The sequence below is a fragment of the Poromitra crassiceps genome, assembly GCF_964638095.1.
Source record: "Poromitra crassiceps genome assembly, chromosome: 2".
Classification (NCBI taxonomy): Eukaryota; Metazoa; Chordata; class Actinopteri; order Beryciformes; family Melamphaidae; genus Poromitra; species Poromitra crassiceps.
In genome coordinates this window covers 79,942,192-79,965,377 of record NC_139624.1, presented here as the reverse complement: position 1 = coordinate 79,965,377, position 23,186 = coordinate 79,942,192, and the positions used below count along the sequence as shown (strand labels likewise).

Here is a 23,186-nt window from a genome sequence, read left to right as displayed (position 1 = left end):
AGGTCACTTGAGTAAAAGCATGCCTTTAGCTTCATGTCTGACACATGTTGCTTTGCCCACATGGCTGATGGTGCATGTTGAAAATGGAGCAGCTGATTCAGATACCGTTGTAGAAGTCACAAGTTAAACTGCTGCTGCTCTTTTCCTCCAGCTCCAAGTGGAATTGATTGGATAATCCTGCATAAATGCAAGGCTGCAGGGGAGGTGGCCTCTAAACGAGCGAATAGATCACTTAAGTCAATTAAGTTTGTTTAATTTCCAACTGGATGATGGCAGTTTGTACTACTTTTTTTTGCTCTACTTTTAGTCTGTAGTTTTTAGTTTGTACTTTTTAACCTGTCAGGTGGCTCACCATGGTTTGTTGTCTGTGTGTAGGAGCGATGCCGGTGCCAGAGCAGCCTGCGGAGCAGGAGAAGGGGGCCATGGTTCCCCCTGTGATGCCTGCCTCCAACGGAGAAGGATCTGAGACAGGGACCACCTCATCCATCCTCGCATCTGTTAAAGAGCAGGTAGGAGGTCTGCCCTGGGTGCTTGTGGGTGTGTGTACATGCATGATTTATGTGTGTGTGTGTGTGTGTGTGTGTGTGTGTGTGTGTGTGTGTGTGTGCGTGCGTGCGTGCGTGCGCATGCATGCGTGTATGTATAATTATTTCACAAGCTTAACTTTGGCAAACCTCTATTGTGTTTGTCTTTGCTAGCAAACACAGGCATAGTAGTTTGTTCTCTCTCTCTCTCTCTCCTCTTCTCATCCCTCATAAGCCCTTGAACAGCTTGTTTCCAGGCAGGTCAGAAGGTGGTCACTGTTATTCGGAGGAACAGGCACTCCGTCGCTTTAAAGTGTTTAAAAGAAGCCCGAGATTGATGGGTGCCAAGGGAAAGCCAGAGCGTAATGGATGGAAATGATGGAGATTATGGGGCGAGAGCTGTAGCCAAGTAGACATAATTGAAAAAGTCATTAAAATCAAGGCAATTACTCAACGGGGAGTGCTGGAAGGTAGCTGCAGCGCTGCTAGGGGACAGCCAGGGCCTGTTGTCAGGTTAGTTGGATGACTGAGGGGAGGGGAGGGGTGGAGAGACAGAGGTGATACAGCTTAGCAGGGCGCATGTGAGAATGGGATGATGGAGACAATGGAAGAGAGGGAGGGATGATGAGAACCTAGAGGATAATGGTAGACGGGGTCCAGATGGGGGCAGGACCATATCAGCTCATAAGGGTCTCTAGGAGAAGTAGAGAGACAGAAAAACAAAAGGAACAGAGACAGAGCGCTCTGGGTTTGATTCATACAATTCTATGTGGGAGTGGGAGTTTGGTCGAGAATCATCAGATTTGCAACCAATAGCCTTGGAGATACTGGTGTGTGTGTGTGTGTGTGTGTGTGTGTATGTGTGTGTGTGTGTGTGTGTGTGTGTGTGTGTGTGTGTGTGTGTGTTTGTACTTCACTGAAGGTCCCTGCACCCACACACAATGCATGCCTCTGAAAATACATTTTGAGCCCCAAATTCCCCTGAAAAAAAGGCCCTGAAGTTCACACTAATTGCATTGGGTGATTTGTGTTTCGCCTTGGACTTTATTCCTTTGTGTAACGGAATAGATTTATCTCATCAGGGGGTGAGATACAACATAGATTTATCATTTTTGCCTCGTATCTACTCTAAAGTTCTCCTTAATTTAATACCACACAATATTCCATTTACCCTTACTGGGTGAAGGACAAATGCTGGTGGCAATTTAAGCTCCCCCCCTTTCGAATGGTGTTCATTTGTGAAGATTTTCTCCCCATTTGAAAACCTCTGTAATGTGCTCTGACATTACTGAGGCATTGAAGCATGCAGTTTAGTCAGATCCTTGCAGTGGACTAGATTTGAGTCCACTGTGCAGACATTATCCAACGGAATACATCGCAGAAATATTAGCCATTGTTGAAGTTGGATGTATTTTTCTCTAGTGCTACTGCTCGGAGACTTCTCCCCGAAGGATTTTTTTCTTAATTCAAAAAATGAGTTCTCTGTTCGCTCATCAGCATTGGGGAATTCTCTGGCAATCAGCTTTTTTGAGCTACATTAGGTTTGTTACAGTACCCCTAATCAGCCCTACATTGCAGCACATTGGAAGTAGGGATGCAGACGACTAGTCCGTAAAATGTTTAAACGTCCACTCCCTCACTAGGCGGCATGAGAAATACTAGTCGGTTAAATGAATGATTAAATTACCATAATAATAAACTATGCAGGCAAGAGCTGTTTGCGTCTTTACCAGCCACTACTGTAACTAGGACTGTGAATCTTCACTGGCCTCACGATTCGATTCGATTACGATTCAGAGGGATACGATTCGTTTCGATTACGATTATCAATGCATCTCGATGCATCTTAAATCAATGTATCACTTTTTTCCCCCAATACATGATTTATTTTTTCTCACTTTCTTTTTTCTCACTGTGTGGCTACTTTTAAAATAAAAGTGCATTTGGAATTGCATTGTATTATGATCCATAATTAAAATGAACAACTGTATGTACTTCCATTATATTTTATTTGAAAAAAAAAACAAAAAAAATGATTTTTGACATTTGTGAATCGATGCAGAATCGTGCACGTCCGCATCGCGATGCATCTTATAATCGATTATTTTTGACACCCCTAACTGTAACCCCCCTCCTCTAATGCCCGGATGTAAACAAACCAGGCATGTGTTAGGCACTAACAGTTAGTGGGAGTGGAGCAGATTGGCTGTAACGTAGTGCAAAGGAGCGGAAGGGAGATGGCTTCTCATAAAACCAGCACAGTTTGGCAGTACTGTATATTGATCCAGTAAGTGAAAATATGGTTGTATGTAGGCTGTGTCAGATAAAACTGGCATATAACGTCAACCACTCGACCAACATTCAGCACAGGCATGTGTACGCCAGGACAGCAGGACCTGATGTTATAGCATTGCTAATGCGTTTTAGCCAGACAAGCTAACGCGTTAGCCACACAAGATAACGCAGCTCATATGGCAATGAATGACTGCGCAAGATGCTTCCACTCAACTTTGTTGAACGCAAAGGCTTCTAAAAGGTAAATGGACTATATTTAGCCAGAATACACGGCACAGGGGTGAGTTGTTGGGATGAATTGATGTTTTCTGATGAGTAATGTTCATAAGCAGCGCAAGATGTTGTGAATATTTGACGATTATGACAAATGTAATTAACGGTTTCAAATGACTCTTAAATACAGGCAATATTTCGGACAACGTTTTAACCTTATAGATTAAATTGCGCTCAGTTTTAGCTGTTTTCTGAGTCTTTTCTTACTTATAGACTAGTCGACTAGACTAATTAAACAACATAGACTAGTCGTCAGGGAAATTAGTCGACACCTGCATCCCTAGTTGCAATTTTTATTTTGTTTATTTTTATTTTTTACAGTGCACCTGAACGCAACATGCAAGATACCCGCTGAATAAGTGTCCAAATGTCCATGTCATTCTGGCCAATACTCCACTTCTGTAAGTTCTGTTATAGCATTTCAGTCTGGAATATGGAATATCTTTCAATAATCTATGATTTAGCTGCTAAATTGTCAAATACTGCCGTCTGCTCGCTACCCAGGCACTTATGTATGAACTTAACCTAACTAACTATCCGGTGTGCACAACATTGTCAGACTAAACTCCGGCTGACACCCCAAAAACCTACAATCTGCTACAGAAAAATGTATATTGTTTGTTTATTAACTGGCCCCTGGCCTTCTATTATTTCATGAAAGTGGCCCCCGGGCAAAGCAAGTTGAGTATCCCGGTGCAGATCATGTTGGAGGGCAAACAACAGCAGGCTACAATGTCTACTGCCTCCACACCGAGCAAATAAGACAAGTTGCTGTGAAAATCGCTTCACTTCATTGTATATGGATCATATCCTATATGTTTTGCAAACTTCTGGCGATACCTGCAGTGTGGAGCGGCATCCAACCCTCTTGCATACTCGCTTTCCTCCATCCTCAATAACTTCTCCATATAGCTGTGGAGGGCTGCCCTCCAGTGCTGTTTTCCACATCATCACAATCACCTGGTTGCAAACAAGCTGAGTGTTAATGCAGGACAGGAAGACTTCTGCAACTGATCACTGCATTTTGTGACAGTTTACTTTAGAATGGCCTCATTCCAGTGTATTAATCTGTGTACAGAAGTACTAACCTATGTGTTGGAGAAAAATATAAGTTCCATTGCCATTTCCTAATCAATAAGCTATATTTGCATACACATAATTATTCTTCCCTTTGCTCTGACCCATGACATTTCACACATATAGAATAGCAGAGGACTTCTCCTCTTTGCTGAGACCTTGGGCAGTGCATCGTGTCCAATAACAACTGATAACAGTTTCCCTGTCAGACTCAAGTGGACGCACACACATTTCCAAGGTTCATCCCCCTCCTCTCTGCTCTTCCTCCTTTACAGTATAAAGCGTATGTCAAATTGTGACATCGCGGCTGAATATTTGACTCTGTATGACATATCAGAATGTGTACATTGAGATTCATGCCCTCTGTCAATATACATATTGCAGAGAATATATGGAATTAAATATACTTTTATGTTAAATCTTCCTGGACTCAAGGCCTCAATTCATTTGGTTAGATAAGCTGTTAATTATCACATTTAGCGGATGTATAAGAATTTTATTCTCTATCACTATGGAAAACATATTGTGCACAGTATTGTGTAGGTAGGTACTTGATGAAAATCGCTCAAATACATAATGTACTTAGAAACAATGTAACAACACCAGAGTTTAATGAAGCCATTTAAATGTTGTGAGTTTAAGCTTAGGCAACTAAAACAGTGTGGTGGTTAGGCTAAGGATGAAGTCATGGTTAAATAAGAAAAACTCTAAAAAACTTAGTAGAAATCGTTTTGGATAGAGCTGGGAATTGAACTTGGGTTATCAGAGTTGAAGGTAAATACTGGACTGGACCGAGTGGACAGTCCATTCTTATTTTACACTTAATTGAGACTAAAAATCAACTGAGAGGGTGTTAAAGAAGGGAAACACAGGAGCGAGTTCAGCTGGACTACATGTAGAACCAGAGGTAAAGGTCTCAACCAATTTACCATCTCTAGCCACCCACCTGAATGTATTGCATTTAGAATTATTTATAGACGAGGAATTACTATACTATTCAGGGCTTAAAATTCAGCGCGGGATTGCCAGAATCGCGCATATGTTTGCCAATTCCCGCAGATTTGTAATTTATAATGCGGGAGAAGTCCCGCAATTGTTTGCGCACCAATGTCAACAATGTTAAGCCGACAGAGCGGAAACAACGTTTGCTGCATACGGACGAGTGGTCACCATGTCTGACACATTTAGAGGGCGGACCGTTAGCTCAACGTTACCTCACACCTGGCAGCGGTGTAGCCTGCCCGCTCAGCAAGCAGCATATTTGTTGTGACCAAATATCGCGCATTCAAAGCACTTCATACTCCCAGAGCTGGCGTAATCCATATAAAAACCCTCATGTTGTACCCGAAATGAAACGTCCAGGTTTTGTGTCGGTCAGTGGCTCTAGAACAGCCGGCTAACGTTACAGTGGCTAACTGGAGCTATTGTTAAATTGCGTGTGGGGTAAGTCCCTCTATAAACCATAATATCTGTGTTGTTTCACCTTTGATTGAAAAACGCTTCCACCTGATTAAAGAAAACACGTGATTTTATGTAATACATAAAACATCAGTCAACATCACATAATGTCTTTTCTTTAATCAGGTGGAAACACACAGACAGATAGGCTAATGTTTAGTATTAGTAGTAGTATATTAGTATAGTATATAGTGGGACAGACTTCCCATGCCTGCCCATTCACTTAAATAGAACTCTCCCCAATGCCAAATTTGTTACAGCTTTGCCAGTAACATGACAGTAAGAAAGGCAGATGTAGTGAGCAAAGATGGATGATTTAACTAATATTCCATAGCTCTGACCTAACCAACTCTAACTGACATCACTATTGTGAACACAAAACAAAGAACACTTCTGATATAATATGATGAGTGTTTTATTAAAGTGTATCACTCAATACAAAAAATATAGCCTTTGATAGAACCAAAAGCCTATGGCTCCTAGTCTGCAGATAAAACACATTGACAAAAACCATAGTAATTTAGACTCAGGTGTGCATAAACTACAGGTTAAGAACTTCCTTTTTTAAATACAAAAATGAAAAATGTGAAATTATTGCTTATCGGACATGAGAAGCAGATATTTGTCGGTTATAGTATCGGCTGAAAAGGTCTATAGATCCCCCCCAAAATCTATAAATCCCCCCTATCCCTATCTGAAGAACATAAGGGGGGAATTCCCCCCCATTTTGCAAAGTGAATTTTAAGCCCTGCTATTGTATATTATCCAGTAGAAAATGATGGCAGTAGCTTTAAGGTTCAGTAGAAGGGAAAGTAAATGAGAAACACTCCACTCCCTCAGAAACTACTGTTGATGTGTCCTTGAGCAAGACATTTAACCCTCTACTGCTCTAGTGGAGCTGATCAATGGCAGTAGAAAACTCTGGTTGTAGCAGGCAGCTCTCAGGTATGAATGGCTGTAACTTTGGGAGTGAGAAGTCAGAAAGTAGGGAGTGCTGAAGGAAAATGCTGAAAAACAGCATTCACGCTCAGCAAAACCCTTCTCTGCATACATTAAGAAAAAAGAAAAGAAAAAACACTAATGTGAAAATGATAATCACCATAATGTGGCAGAGTAATTTCTATAAATGGGAAAAAGGGGATGATGGGCAGATACACTCCCCCCCCCCCCCCCCCCCCCCACACACACACACAGTGGGCCCTATTCTCCCACAAGCCTTCGGCGCTAAAACGGGCCTTAAACGCAAAAAAAACGTGCCTTGCGCCTGTTTTGGGACGATATCAATATGGCTTTAGGCTGCCAAATGCGCTTTAGGCCGAATGGGCGTGGCGCAGTCCCAGAATGGGCCAAAGTGGGCGTGTCGGCGCTAACTACCGGCGTAGTGCTATCTTCGCACCTGGCCTACATTTAGCGCTTTGCGCCTTTGAAAACCAGGCCTATTCAGTGCGCCAGTGCACTTGTGCCTCTCCCCTGTCACCCTTCTCTGTCTCTCTCTGAAACCAGGCCTATTCAGTGCGCCAGTGCTCTTCTGCCTCTGAGTCACCCTTCTCTCTCTCTCTCTGACTCCCTCGCTCAAACAGACACAACACATAGCAGCACCCAGCTTCCCATAGGAAATAGCAGTTGTAAGTTTACTGCCTGTGAATGTCCACTCCCAGCATGCAATTGGGTCCTCCATTTCGCTACTAAATAGCAACCAAATGAGCCGAAATAGATATAAAAGGTAGATCTAAAATAATGTGTAATGGTAAGACAACTTGCAATTGTCGAACATTTCAATATTGGACCAAATAAAACATCGAAATGAAACACCACCCTATGTGAAACATATATGTCCTCTTGAGCCTATATATACCCCTTGTGGGTTTAACGTGATTTAGATAAGTGACAGCGGAACGCGCTTCTGTGATGTGCTATACTGTGATGTCCGCTCCAATAACTTGGCCCTACTTGACATTTAGTTTTACAATAAAAACACATTTATGCAATGACTTTACATAATGTAGGGTATATTTATGTGCATCGATCATTCTACCTGCAGCAGGGGAGAGAAAACGATATCTTTCTGGACAAACTTTCACCAATCTAATAGGCTATATTTTTCTAGCTGATGCGTTTAGTACATTATTTTCACTTTGATCTTGCTATAGTGTAGCGTATTTACATGCTTGCAGTATTGAAACTGCAGTTAGATTGGTTTGAGAAGCATAATAATATGGAATAATAGCCTATAATGCAGTCAGACAGACAGACTGGATGAAGGGAGGGGGGGGGGCAGAGCGTTTGGCTTTCGTCTGGTTTTGCGGGATCACTGGAATTGGAGCTAAAAAGGCAAGCGTGCGATTCGTTTATTGCAGTTATCCAATGAGCATGACGGTGCATAATTTTACGCTTAAAAGGCGTGGTTGTAATGGTTGAGGCTGCGTCTAGCGCCAGCACGACGATATCAAGTGCGCTGGTCCACGCCCACTGATTTGAGCTGCGCCAGGCGTTCGGCCTAGAAACAGCGCCGATGCAACGATAGGGACCACAGTATGCCAGCACTCCCGTGCAGTGTATGCGTAGAGTTGCAACGATGAGTCGATTGTTCGACAGGAAATTAATCGCCAACAATTTTTATAACCGATTAATTGTTTAGACAAATTTTTAAGGGGGGGGAAATCATCTCCTTCCAGCTTCTTAAATGTGAATGTTTTCTGATTTTTTAGTCTTCTATGACAGTAAACTGATTATATTTGGGTTGTGAACTGTTGGTCAGGACAAAAGAAGACATTTGAGGACTTCATCTTGGGTTTTGGGGAAAAAGTGATTGACATTTTTCACCATTTTGTGACATTTTATGGACCAAATGACTAATCGATTAGTCGAGACTTGAGATGTCATAATGTCACCAAGACAAATAAATGCAAAGGAAGAGGCGGTTATCAATTGGCTCCCCAGTAATCCCTTGCCTCCAGTCGTCCCTCTGAATGTGGTCCTACACAACAGCTAGATGAGGACGGTTATACAGTACTGTACTGTATGTAGATATACTCGCTGTCAGCAGCTCTGCTAGCACAACGCCATGGTTTTTCATGAATAATACATTTACACACGTGCCACACATGGACACACACAGAGTCACACACCTACACACAGAAACCATAAAGGATGGTGTGCACTATTCAGTTATGTTGTATTTTGTGATCTATTTGCTTTCTATCAGCACATTTTAAAATATACAACATACTCTTCACTGATCTCTACACAGAACCACATGGTGTGTGTGTGTGTGTGTGTGTGTGTGTGTGTGTGTGTGTGTGTGTGTGTGTGTGTGTGTGTGTGTGTGTGTTTGCATGTTTTGCATGTGCAAGCGTGTAAATCGATGGATGTAAGATGCATGATGATCAAAGGTAAGCCTACATGTAACTGTCACACCCTCTCTCTGTCTCACACTGACAGTGTGTGTGTGTGTGTGTGTGTGTGTGTGTGTGTGTGTGTGTGTGTGTGTGTGTGTGTGTGTGTGCGTGCGTGCGTGCGTGCGTGCGTGTGTGGGCAACATGTGCATGTTGCTCCAGTAACCCAGCAGACCCTCTCCCACTGCGGCACATCATCATGCCTAACACACACCTCTCTCCACCATGGCTGTCCCTGAGAGCATACACACATGGCTTAGCCTCCATTTAGAAAACACCATCTGTCTGCTTGTGTGTGTGTGTGTGTGTGTGTGTGTGTGTGTGTGTGTGTGCGTGTGTTTGGCTGGCTGCTGGTTGAAGTAACAATGACATGTATGTTCATATCAGTGAAATTATTTAACAGCACTGTTTGCCCAGGAGGTTAATATGTTTTCGTATCAGTAGCTGTCATATCTGTCTGTCCTTCACACCTATGAAGCATGCAAAGATACAGACATACATACACACACACATTTGTACATAATACATTGTGTAAATGCATGAGCCTGGTCATACATACACACATATGTACAGATTGATACAATGTAAATTAGGGCTGCCACGAATAGTCGACTAGTTGCGATGACGTCGATGACCAAAATCGTCTGCGAGGTATTTGGTAATCTACGTCATCGCATGTTTGTTTTTTTGCTGAAAAAAAGAAAAAAACGTTTGTTTTGTTTCCCCGAAGCTGCTGCCTGCAATGGCCTCACTGGCTGGCCTGGCCTCCAGGCGTCTCCGTCCTGTCTTCCTGTCTTTGATGCACATGCGCAGTACCGATCATCCGGGGAAAACGTGACATCACCGTCAGGGTGATGTCACGATATGAGGAAAATCTGCGATGTGCGATAACATTGTTCAATATAGCGATGACGATACGACTTGCGATAAATTAAAAAATATTAAAGTATGCATATTAGCTATACAGTTCCTATGTCTTTCTGCTTTAACAATGCTAACATAAGCTGCTTTCACACATGTTTGGAAATCAGGAGTTATCTAGAGGCCATGCCTCTAGATAACTGTCATGTCATGTGTGAACAGATTTTCGTGGCTCATGCGCGCTCCCGCGGAGCCTCCTCCTAGACGGAGGGAAGTGTAGCCCCAGCCGTAGTCGCAGAAGCGTATTGTCCCCCCCCCCCCTCCAGAGCTCCGTGAAGTAGTCAGCTCGTGAGTGCATGAGGACAGAGACATCGTGACAGATTATTATTATATAAATAGTCGATGTGAATGAGCGAGCAAAAAACACATCATGCCATTTCCATGGGTTTCCAAATGAAGCTCAAACCTGCTCCGTGTGCGACAGCCAACATGTTGCTGGATTGGTGGATTGAAAGGCTCATGGCTCTGATCTGATTTCATGTCTGCTTCGCACAGCACACACATTTAATAAGCATTTTTGGACGCGAGGGTCGTCCCGCTTCCCAGTATTGGACATCGCTAGGTAGGGTATCTGGATCTGGTTGCGTTCATGTCTTTGATTTAACGTTTACACAGCGTTTGTGAAGATTCAATGGCAGAACCGCAAATTCCAAGTAGCGTCAAGTCAGGCAGTATAAAACGAAAACTTCCGGGTATAACCTTCGCAATAATGGCAATTAAATAAAGTAAATGCACGTGTAATGTTTTTTGTGTGTGTTTCGAAAGATACAGAACGGAGATAAACTGGAAGAATATCTGCTCCCTTCGAAAAGTAAATTTTAACCTGTAGTGAGTCGACATTCTGATTTTTTGTTACTAAGTAATACAACATTTATTTTATTTTGAAGGTAAAAACGTCTAGCTTCCTGTATTCTGTATAATTCTAGTAGGTTTGATGCATTTTAGGACTGAACATAGCAAAGACCTGTTTTGTTTGTAGTGCTTGCGACTCGAGGAAATCGATGCATCTGGGCGTGAGTTGTAGGGTTGTTTAATTAATTACTTACTAACGTTATGCGCAAACGATTATATGCCGTGAACGTTAGGCAGTTATCGCCCATTATGTATTTTTAGTTTTCACAACTCCCCATTGCCCAAATTCCCCCACCCCCGCCCCCCGCCCCCTCTCTACTTTACAAACTCTGCAGAGGTGCTACTCATGTGAGAATGCAACATGCCTCATGTGTGAAAGGGTACACTTCACGTATCATCCGGGGCAGGCTCAGTGGGGAGCAACCCTCACCTGATCCGGAGTTCATGTGTGAAAATAGCTATAGACCCCAAACATACTGTAGCCTATGCCCACTGAATAAAGAATGAAATACACACTGACTAGCTGAAACTACACACAGCGTGTTTGGGCTTTGGCAGAGGGGCGGAGCACACTGTTGCAAGGGAAAGGTGTACGCTGGATTTACAACACAAGACAAAACGATCAGATGCTGAGTGGGAATGCATGACGCATGTAAATAAAACCACTTCTGTTATTTATTGCGTTTCAGGCAGTCTTCGCGATGTGTTTATTGCGCATGTTCATATTGTGATGACGATGAAAATACGATTAATTGTGCAGCCCTAATCTCCGTGACCGGAAAAACAAGCAGCTCCCAGTGCTTTCTCCACAGAAAAAATGTCCTCATATATCCAAAGTGTGGGAACATTTCACCCACAATAATGTGAAATGCAAAATCTGCTAAATAAGCTGAACTCGCTTATCATGGCAGTACGAGAATGATGCGCGAGCATCTCAAAGGGAAGCACGTTGTGGCGAATACAGACGATGATGGAGATAAAGGCTAATTAGCTTGTTAGCTCACTGCCAACCGCAACGTTAAGTTTTAGCTGCCAACGTTAGCTATTGGCTAACGATATTAACGTTAAAAGCCTTGCTGTAACGTTGTCATCATAGCAACGTTACGCTCGTGTTGCTGACGGGAATACTGGAAACCTCATTCTACTCCGCAGTTTGCACTCTCTACTTACTACATTTAAAAATGTGTTTGATGCCTGAGAAGACTGAAAGTATTTATTTTTGTTGATATTTTGCTTGCATACATAGTGAATAGTTTTTGGTTCCATTTCCATTCCACATAGTAGTGCCCTAATTTTATTTTGCATTATTCATTCAATGGATAGTACATATTTCATTGCTCTATATGTTTTCAATTTCAATATGTACTATTTTGCAGTTTTGCAATTTGCACTATATTACATTTATTACATGCAAGTACATTGATGCCAGAAATAAATATGCTGCTACATGCTCTAAAGTTTAAAGTTCATGAAAAGATTATTTTTGATTGAATTATCATCTTAATTGTCTTTATTTTTAGTTGGCACATGCTTAAAACAACTTGAAGCTAAATTTAGAAGCTGATGATAGCTAAATCAGAGCGATTGAGTAATTGTGGAATGGATAAGCTGCAATTTATGATCCGATTAGTCGACTAATCGTTGAAATAATCGGTGACTAGTCGACTATCAAAATAATCGTTTGTGGCAGCCCTAATGTAAATACATAAGCCTCGTCATACATACATACCCACATTTCAATCATGAGAGACTCGTAATATAATTTTAACAAACTTTATTGAATCAGCATAGACAGTTTGAGTATGGCGTATGACTCCATGATGTGACGCTCCTCTTGCTTATGAGAGAGGGGCGTCAGTGCTGTATGAGATAGGACATCCCCCCTAAGGGGATTTGTTTCCAACAGGAGTCATGACATTGGTGGTGATCTGGGGAGGTGGTGGGATGAAGCTTTTTGCTCTGGAGATGCTGGATGAATGCGTGATGCTGACACAAGGTGAGTGATGACTGCACAAGTGTGATTTAAGCTGTGGTGATGGGGGCTTATATAGTACCAGGAGAAGGGCATTTATGATGTCATTTATGATGTCATAACTGATGTCATTTGGGAGAAGGGCATTTATGATGTCATAACTGATGTCATTTATGATGTCATTTATGATGTCATAACTGATGTCATTTGGGACGTCGTGGAGAAGGTGACGTCGGAGATGGAGACGTCATTTAGTGACGTCATTTGGGCTGAGGGTTATGACAGCATGAGGTGCTCTATTAATGCCTTATTTGGTCTTCCATGATTGAACTACAGTCTGCGACTACACTTCAATCATGAGAGACTCGTAATATAATTTTAACAAACTTTATTGAATCAGCATAGACAGTTTGAGTATGGCGTATGACTCCATGATGTGACGCTCCTCTTGCTTATGAGAGAGGGGCGTCAGTGCTGTATGAGATAGGACATCCCCCAAAGGAATTTAAAGTTATTTCAGGAACTGGGAGAGTGAAAACGGGGGTCATGGAGCTCGCCTGGGGTATGCTTTAGTCAGGTCGTGGGCTGACGGGGGGAGAATTTAGGCATGTCGGGAGATGAGGGGCTGACCGGGGTTTTTTAAGGCAAAGCGGGGTTGCAAGGGCGTGGATGTGGATAGCCCGGGCATGGGCGCATTGATGAGGAAAAGGAGAGTTTGATCACCACCAACGAAGTGCTTGTTGCCTCTTTAGTCATGGAAGGAGGGATCTTTGGGCTGATAATATGGTGTCTTGCTCTGGTCGAATGAAAGATGCATGGGCGGATGAGGACCAGCGCCCCAGTTGTTGAAGGGAGGCGGAGGACGCCCCCTGCATGGCTGCTGATGTGGCTGCTCCGATCCTGAAGGAGTGACTGGAATAGTTCTATGCAGGGATGTTGCATTTCTGGAGTGTGGTCTTGAAGTAAAGGATGAACCAGGATCCTGTCATGTGATGATGGGGAGAGATGAGGAAAAGGGGGCCAAGGGCTGATTGAGGTTTATGCAAATGCCGGAATGATGGGTTATGCAGATTGTCGGGACATTGGCTGACTTGTCAGGACGTGGGCTGACTGAAGTTTAAGCAGGATGCAGGGATAATGGGTTGAGCAAGTTGTCAGGATGTGGACTGACTTCTCGGGACGTGGGCTGACAGGTTTAAGCAGAATGCAGAGATAATGGGTTGAGCAAATTGTCAGGACGGGGGCTGACTTGTCAGGACATGGGCTGACTGATGTTTAAGCAGAATGCAGGGATGATGGGTTGTGCAAATTGTCAGGACGTGGGCTGACTGAGGTTAAGCAATGGCAAGGACACTTATGGGGTTATATGCAAATTGCCCGGGCATGGGCACCAAACGGGGATTGGGAGAGAAGACCGCCACCAACGAAATGCATTAATACTTCCTACCAATCATGGAAGGAGGCATCTTTGGGCTGATGATATAGCAGCTTGCTCTGGATGGATGTAGGACGCATGGCTGATGAGGACAGCAGCCCAGTTGTTGAAGGGAGGACCCCCCCCGGGAGGGGACCACCCCCCCCAAAAGAAAAAGGTCAGCGATGACCTGCATTTTTTAAGGTCAGTAATGACCAAGGTCGCAACAACCTGCATGAGCATAGCCAGCAATGGCTTAAAGATGCAATATTTAACCTTTAGCATTATATTTTTATGGCATGAAAATGTCTAAAAATTAGTAGACATAATGTTATATTCTTTAGTTGTGCACTTACTTTATCCCAAATTGTATGAGGCAAAGATAGGCTTGATATTTTTCTCATAGTTTTCCTATCTATCCGTTCTATTCCTAATAGATGCACGTTCTGATTTGTGCATTTTGACATTTGGAATATTAAAGGTGGGCTGACCATTGTTAATAAGTACGTTTTCCCCTTGGATTTGACTTTAAGTTGCGTGTCTACAGTATGTCTATTATGGGCCTTTTTCATTTGTTTTGACAGTCGTGTACTGTCACTTCGGGAGAGTTGCACCCGCACCCTCGGCTGAGCTGTTGTACGGTGGACTTAGTTCAGTTGAGGCAGAGACTGGCTGTGGAGACACGCGGTTTTCGTGCCATGACCTTTTTGATTAGTTTTGACGTCCAGCGGGAGGGGGAGCAGTGAATGTGCTGCATCTGTAGAAAGTTTTAAGTCGTCAGCAGACGAGACGATTTCGTCGTAGAAAAATGAGATTCCGTTCCAATTTTCTAAGAGGTGTGCCCAGGGGGTATACTTTTGCTGAAGCCACTGTGCTGTGCCTGGCTATATGCTTTGCTGGAGCCACTGTGCTGTGACCAGGGAGGAGCTCTGCTGAAGCCACTGTGCTGTGACCGGGGATATGCTTTGCTGAAGCCACTGTGCTGTGACCAGGGAGGAGCTCTGCTGAAACCACTGTGCTGTGACCAGGGATATGCTTTGCTGAAGCCACTGTGCTGTGACCGGGGAGGAGCTCTGCTGAAGCCACTGAGCTGTGCCCAGGGATATGCTCTGCTGAGCCACTGCTGTGACCGGGATACAGTGTTGCCAGATGGCAAATGTTGAATTATCGTACCAGAGGGTCAAAATTATCGTTTTTGGAGTGAAATTATCGTACGCCCCCTCCCCAGCGCGCGTGCCTTCGGCGCGCCTATGTCGGGGGGCTGCGCTGATCACAGGCTACTTTTTGGACTTGGCATGATTTTTCAACACTGTGGTCTCAGCCTGCGTTGCAACAACAACAAAACACCCTGCACGTATTAGCTGCAAATATGTTTGTTTGAAGAGATGATTGTATAAACAGATAGAGTGATAGACGTAGGATTCGTCTAAGTGTCACGAAATGATGAGATTCTCGTACGTTTGGGGGATTTGGGGATTATTGATCGTACATCGTACAGAGGTCAAAATTATCGTACAGGTACGATAATTATCGTACGTCTGGCAACGCTGCCGGGATATGCTCTGCTGTAGCCACTGTGCTGTGACCAGGGATGTGCTCTGCTGAATCTACTGCGCCGTGACCGGGGAATGAGCTCTGCTGACCTGACGAGTTATGCATAACGGAAAGCCGGGTGATGCTGCACTGCACATTAAAGCCGTGGTGGACTGGCAGGAGCACCTTTTGTTTATGATCGAGACTGAAGCTTCGTATGCATTTGCAATACCAGAGTAAATCTCGTAGAGGAAGATCGATTCCCTACTGGGAGAAAGTAGGGAACTCATGGTGCCTCTTTTCTGCAACCATTCACCTCTAGAACTTAATTCAAGCATATGCTGAAGCCAGAACCACCCGCGAGCATTTTTCGGTTGAAAAGACGTTTAAATTTGAAAGTGAAAGTTTTTTCACCCACTATTTGCAGACGTTTATTGAACTTTCAGATTTAGACCATGTTTCACCAGGATCTTAAATTAAAATATCAGCGCGCACACGGGATTCGAACCCCGCTTTCCCACATTCAAGCCAGTCCGCTCTAGCGCTGAGCTATACATTTTCTTATATTTTGAAGGACGGCGACAGCAGAACTGATGATTATCGCCATTTTGCCTGAAGCATGCGACGGGAGACGATAGTGTCGCATCTTGCATTTGCAATGCGCATCTTTGGCAACGCTAGACCAGCCACGCGCATGCGCAGTATAGCATGGAAGGCCGGTGGCTAGCCAGGTAGCTAGCGCGCTACTCAGCATGGCCGGAAAAGTTTACAAGGGTTATACTTTATCTAAATGACTGGGATTGGATTGATGGATTGGATGCGTAAGAGAGGAACCATGCTATGAAAAAGAAAAGGTTGACTGGAAACTGGGACTAGAGGCATGTTGTTAAAACCCGAATGGACACGGGAGAGGGAAGCGGCCGTATGCCGTATGCCGTATGCTAAGGGATTGGCACCCGGCCTGAAATGAGTGCAGCAGCAATGCCGCAACGTTGACTGAAACCAGGGACTAAATGCATGTTTGATAATACCCGACCGGACGCGGGAGAGGGAAGCGGCCGTATGCAACAGGGCAGAGTTGCTCGGGGATTGGCACCCGGCCTGCAATGAGTGCGGCCGCCGGAAGAGATGCCGGCTGAAAAGGGGGGATACGACCTGAAACCTGGGGCAGGGCTGTTTGGGCTGCTGCCGTGGGGAGCGTGGGGCTCGCGAGCGTCCTCGGCCGGGCATCGATGTCGATGAGGGACCCGACCAGTGAAGACATCGTTGCGATCAGGGGATCTTGGAGGCCTGGAGGGGCTGGAGCCTTGGCGCGTCCGCCGAGGAGCCGGCGGTCGTGGTGCGCTTCGCTGGGCCTTTCTTGGAGGTGGACTTCTGGGCTCTTTTGCTGCGGCCACGGCCTCCGGAGTGCTGTGCGGACTGAGATCCGGGGGAGGTGGACTTCTGGGCTCTTTTGCCGCGGCCGCGGCCTCCGGAGTGCTGTGCGGACTGAGATCCAGGCGAGACGAGGACCTCCTTGACGTTGGATCTTCTTTTGCGGCCGCGGCCCCTGGTGAGGGGAGCGTCCCATGAGACGCCTGTGACGCCCGGAGATGGAGCCTGGGGATTGGGGATTTGCCCGAGGCTGGCCGGGGCGTTGAATGTGCTCTGGAGGAAAGCGTCCACGGTGGAGCTGAAACTTTGCTGCTCGTTTTCGGACTCGGACATGGTGCTGGACTGAATGAAGCTTTTTGCTCTGGAGATGCTGGATGAATGCGTGATGCTGACACAAGGTGAGTGATGACTGCACAAGTGTGATTTAAGCTGTGGTGATGGGGGCTTATATAGTACCAGGAGAAGGGCATTTATGATGTCATTTATGATGTCATAACTGATGTCATTTGGGAGAAGGGCATTTATGATGTCATAACTGATGTCATTTATGATGTCATTTATGATGTCATAACTGATGTCATTTGGGACGTCGTGGAGAAGGTGACGTCGGAGATGGAGACGTCATTTAGTGACGTCATTTGGGCTGAGGGTTATGACAGCATGAGGTGCTCTATTAATGCCTTATTTGGTCTTCCATGATTGAACTACAGTCTGCGACTACACATGTACAGATTGCTACAATGTAAATACATAAGCCTCATCATACATACCCACATTATGTACAGATTGCTACAATGTAAATACATAAGCCTCGTCATACATACCCACATATGTACAGATTGCTACAATGTAAATACATAAGCCTCGTCATACATACCCACATTATGTACAGATTGCTACAATGTAAATACATAAGCCTCGTCATACATACCCACATATGTACAGATTGCTACAATGTAAATACATAAGCCTCATCATACATACACACATATGTACAGATTGATACATTGTAAATGCATGAGCCTGGTCATGAAAGGGCACAATGTGTTAAAATGCAAAGAATGCGCTCCATACATGAAAAGGGAGAGAAATATGTTTTCCATGATTAAGGGACTGTGAGAAGGAGACATCTCTCTCGTAACGGACAAGCCCGTCTTTTATTGTCACACGAACACCACAATACATGCATGCGGCCACAACACACTCATGCTGACGGTGGCCGGTGAAAAGTGTCCTCTGCATTTAACCCATCCAGGCATGTCCTTTCCTCCGGTGGGCAGGCCAGGAGCAGTGGTCGCTTTCTCGTACAGCGCCCGGGGACCAACTTCGGATGTTGTCGTCACTGGTCGGATGACGATGACGATCTGATCTTCTGCATGTTTATACAGAGTAGGAGTCGACCGATATCATTTTTTCAGGGCCGATACCGATATCGATTATCGGTAATCAAAATGACCGATAGCCGATATTTGGAACCGATATACATTTGCAGTAAAAATAAAAATCTTGGTGTCAAAATTTTAAATAACACAACTCGTTGTGGAAATGCATTTTCCTCGGTTTATCCAACTGCAATATTAATTGAAAATATTCACATTAAAGTGTTGATCTGTGTGTGTGTGTGTGTGTGTGTGTGTGTGTGTCACAACCTATAACCTGTTCCCATTTCCATGTGTATGCTCACTCTAGTGGAGACTTGGGAACATCAAGACACAGCTGTGGAGACAAGGGTGTATTCACACCTCTAGGTCGTTTGGCTTTGGTTGGATTCAGGGGCTTAATTTATACAATTGTTGCATTTGTGCCTTGGTTCGTTTGTGTTCACACAGCCACAAATCAAACCGGTAAATACAGTAAGAAAGCAACACATCTGACTACAGTGTGTAGGCTCCAATAAAACAGGACAGGTTGCTGATATGGGATGGGATTCATGGCTTCTGTTCAGATATGAAGGACGACATGTTTCCAACCATATAAAGTTAGTCAGACTTTTCTAGTAGAACAATGTAGCCTACTATAGCTTATACTGAAGTAGAACCATACTGTAACTGTAGTAGCCTAGGCTACATTACAGGTTAATTTGAACAAAACATTAATTAGAGCAGCTTATGGAATTTATAAATGTAATTTGTAGCAGCAGTGTAGAGACTAAATATCTGCAAATGACATCTCAAAGACAGGATGCTGTTGAGAAATATTTGAGGCTGTCTTCAATTGTGCTAAAACAGCATTGGAGAGCTTTATGCTGTTGCCTGTTGGTATCCTATTTTATGGTTAAGTAGCCTATATTTGCATGCCTACTCATGGCTGCAGACAGTAGTGTTACGAGCAGAGCCGTGTGCTCTCTCCCAGTCTCATCTCTCTCACAGCTGCAGATCGTTAAGTGACGTTAACGAGCAGGCCACTTTGTGCAAGCCGTGTGCCGTGTGCTCTCTCGTCTCTCTCTCTCTCTCCCTCTTTTTATCTCTCTCTCCCTCTCTCTCTGCCTCTGTCTCGGGCAAATGCGGGACATCGTCTCAATTTGCGGGATGCGTGAAAAGTAGGGGTGTCACAATATATCGTCCCACGAAATTTCGCGATAGTAAAACGTCACGATATGTATCGTTGAGATGAAATCTCATATCGTGAAAAAAAAACAAAAAAAAAAAACTTTTTTTTTTTTTTTTTTTTTTTTCTTCAAAAGTAGACAAAGAAACGTCTTTGTTTGTTGAAGTTCAATGTGTGGAAAGTAGTTCAGTTGAACAAGTCTCTGAAGAGACACATGAGAAGTTATACAGGAGAGAAACCATTCAATTGAGTTTCTGGCAAAACTGTTTACTTGACAGGAAAAACTGAAGATGCATAAAAAATAGACTAAGAAAAGTCTTGTTGTTTGAGTTTGAAGAAAAACTGAAGATGCATAATGAGAATTTATACTGCTGAGAAACCTTTTAGTTCAAAGTAAATCTAAGTGACGGTGTAACTCATTCTATTTCAAGATAAGCCTTATCTCCAATCTCATGTTTTTTCTAGTTGTTATTGTAATAACAATTTCCCACAACAGCATGTTTTGTATTTGTGCATTTCAAATAAAATACTACTTTTCCAGTCATATATTGTCATTATTCAAGTTTAAAAAAATATTGTTAAAATCGTATCGTATCGTTATCGTGAACCCAGTATCGTGATACGTATCGTATCGTGAACTGAGTGTATCGTGACACCCCTAGTGAAAAGTGATGAAAATGCGGCGCAGTCCTGCACAAAGCGGGACAGATGGTCACTTATCACTGCAACAAAGTGCATTCGGCGGATTTCATCTCACGCTTCTATCAAACCTACCGTATCTCCACGCTTACTTTGCACTGCATGCCATGCAGCCAGGGAGCGCTTCATAGGAATCATCTACTAATAAGAATGATAGATCAGAAGATTGTGGTGTTTATGCAATGTCAGCCTAGATAACTATGATGTTTATTCACTTTATTGCAAGCTTGGCAGCCTGCTGCGGACTGTCAGTCAGTCCGCTCTCACAGACCCACACGGCAGACGCTGGCTGCACTGCTGAATGAAGGCAGCTCGGATTTCATCTGAGAAGCCCTCTGATAGGCTATTACTCACCAATCAGATAGCGCTGTGGGCAGGACATTTGCTACAGCAGCAACTCAGAGCAGCAACACAGAAAAACACACAGGCTGTTAGAGCTGCATTCTGAGCCAATAGCGCATTTTTTAATTAATTTATTATATCGGCAAACAGCCAATGAAAATGCCGATACAGATAATCGGCAAAATGCTGAATATCGGCCATAATAATCGGTCGACCCCTAATACGGAGGAACCCCCTGGGGGAGCACAGGGAGAACATGCAAACTCCACACAGAGAGAAAGGCCCTTACGACGAGATAACCCACCTGGGCAGTAGGCACTGAAGATATGGGGGGGGACACAAACACAGCGCCCACAGTGTCCCAGGCGAGAATCGAACTCAGGACCTTCTGATTGTGAGGCGACAGCGCTACCGACTGCGCCACCATACCCCCCCATGACTAGAAACTGACAGTTTGACAGTGTTGTCGTTAGAGTGGTCCATGGCCATAATATACATTAACCCTCAACTCCCATGACCAGGATTCAGCTCCCAACTCATTCCAATAAGTTTTCTACTGCTAGTGAAGTTTTCATTTTGTTTGTGAAAGTTGTATCCATGATCCAAACCTCCTTAGACAATCTTACCTTAGCCAAATTGTTTTCAAGCACATTTTAAAAGCAAAATGTTGCATACAAAAATATTTGTGGATAGTTAAATCCGGTATTTGTGGTTACACTTATCGAAGTCCAGTAATTCTTCCACAGCAGTGAAGCTTCGAGCCAAATTGAACGCAAGTCATTGAGCCTGCATGAAATCTGCTGCATGCAAAATATCCACACTCTGAGATGAATGTCAACTGGCTAACTCATTGCCCAAGATGCTTTGCACTATGTTGCATCATGCCTCAACCTGCCTGAGGAAAACTCCACAGAGACCAATTCTACCAGTGCTGATCTGCTCCATAATCTATCAATGTGCTGATCTGCTCCATCATCTATCAATGTGCTGCATATTTGAATTTAGCTGTTTTCTTGCTGCCTGGAATCAGCAATGATTTAACCTCATTTCTGGCTAAAGTAATAATTCACACCTTTATATATATACTAGAAATATTGCACGCTCATTTCTAGCGTGCTTTACACACTTTGGCCCCTATTCTCCCACAGGCCTTCGGCGCTAAAACGGGCCTTAAACGCAAAAAAACGTGCCTTGCGCCTGTCTCGGGAAGATATCAACATGGCTTTAGGCTGGTAAATGCGCTTTAGGCTGAATGGGCGTGGCGCACTTCCTCAATGGGCGAGAATGGGCGTTTCGGCCTTAAATGCCGGCCTAATGATATCTTCCCACCTGGCGTAAATTTAGCGCTTTGCGCTTTTGAAAACCAGGCCTATTCAGTGCGCCAGTTGAGCGGGGCGCTCCTCTGCCTCTCCCCTGTCACCCTTCTCTGTCTCTCTCTGAAACCAGGCCTATTCAGTGCGCCAGTTGCGAGGAGCGCTCCTCTGCCTCTCCTCTGTCACCCTTCTCTGTCTCTCTCTGACTCCCTCGCTCAGACAGACACAACACACGTCCCATAGGAAAAAGAAGTTGTAAGTTCACTGCCTGTGAAATGTCCCAGCATGCATTGGGCTACTCCATTTCGCTACTAAATAGCAACCAAATGAGCCGAAATAGATATAAAGGTAGATCTAAATAATGTGTAATGGTAACACAACCTGCAATTGTAGAACATTTCAATATTGGACCAAATAAAACATCGAAATGAAAACACCACCCTATGTGAAACATATATGTCATCCTGGGCCTATATACTGTATATCCCTTGTCGATTTAATGTGATTTAGATAAGTGACAGCGTAACGCGCTTCTACTGTCATGTCCTACTGTGATGTCCGCTCCAATAAATTGGCTCTACTTCACATTTTAGTTTTACAATAAAAACACATTTATGCAATGACTTTACATAATGTAGGCTATATTTATGTGCATCATCCTACCTGCAGCAGGGGAGAGAAAACGATATCTTTCTGGACAAACTTTCACCAATCTAATTAATCTCATCATATAGGGATAGGCTATATTTTTCTAGCTGATGCCTTTAGAACATTCTTTTCACTTTTGTCCTACCGGTGAAGCTTCCCCTGTCAGGTGAAAAGAAGCGGCTGGCTACTGCCCATGTCTCAGGAAGCATGGAGCCAGTTTCGGCTCTCCCCAGATTGACAGAGGGTGGAGCAGCAACCAGGATAAATAAATTAAAATGAGCACTAATGGGGCATAAAAATGGGATAAAAATGGGCGGGGGGGTGATAAGAAAATACAAGCTATACTCATTATTTTTGCCTAAATATACCAGCTTAAAAAATGTACCATATCAATGTCCCCTTCCTTTAAGCACATCTCCTCTATAAGACCACCAGTCCATTTAGGTCAGATGGAGATGGCTATAAACCCACAGAACCGCAAATGCACACAGGCAATAGAAAATCAATTACTGTATATAAAATGATGGATTCTTTATCATGAGGAACCCA

At 43.9% G+C, this 23,186-nt stretch overlaps 1 protein-coding gene across 1 annotated transcript in view; it reads left to right on the top strand.

The window, feature by feature from the left end:
- Positions 1 to 380: 380 nt before the first annotated feature.
- Positions 381 to 23,186, top strand: part of ctnnd2a (catenin (cadherin-associated protein), delta 2a) — a gene marked incomplete at both ends in the record, with an annotated part of 506,376 nt that continues 483,570 nt past the window's right edge. The window contains one exon of the mRNA XM_083657360.1: positions 381 to 509. Within this exon, the coding sequence (XP_083513486.1) occupies positions 381 to 509 (129 nt within the window). The remainder of the gene's footprint in view (positions 510 to 23,186) is intronic.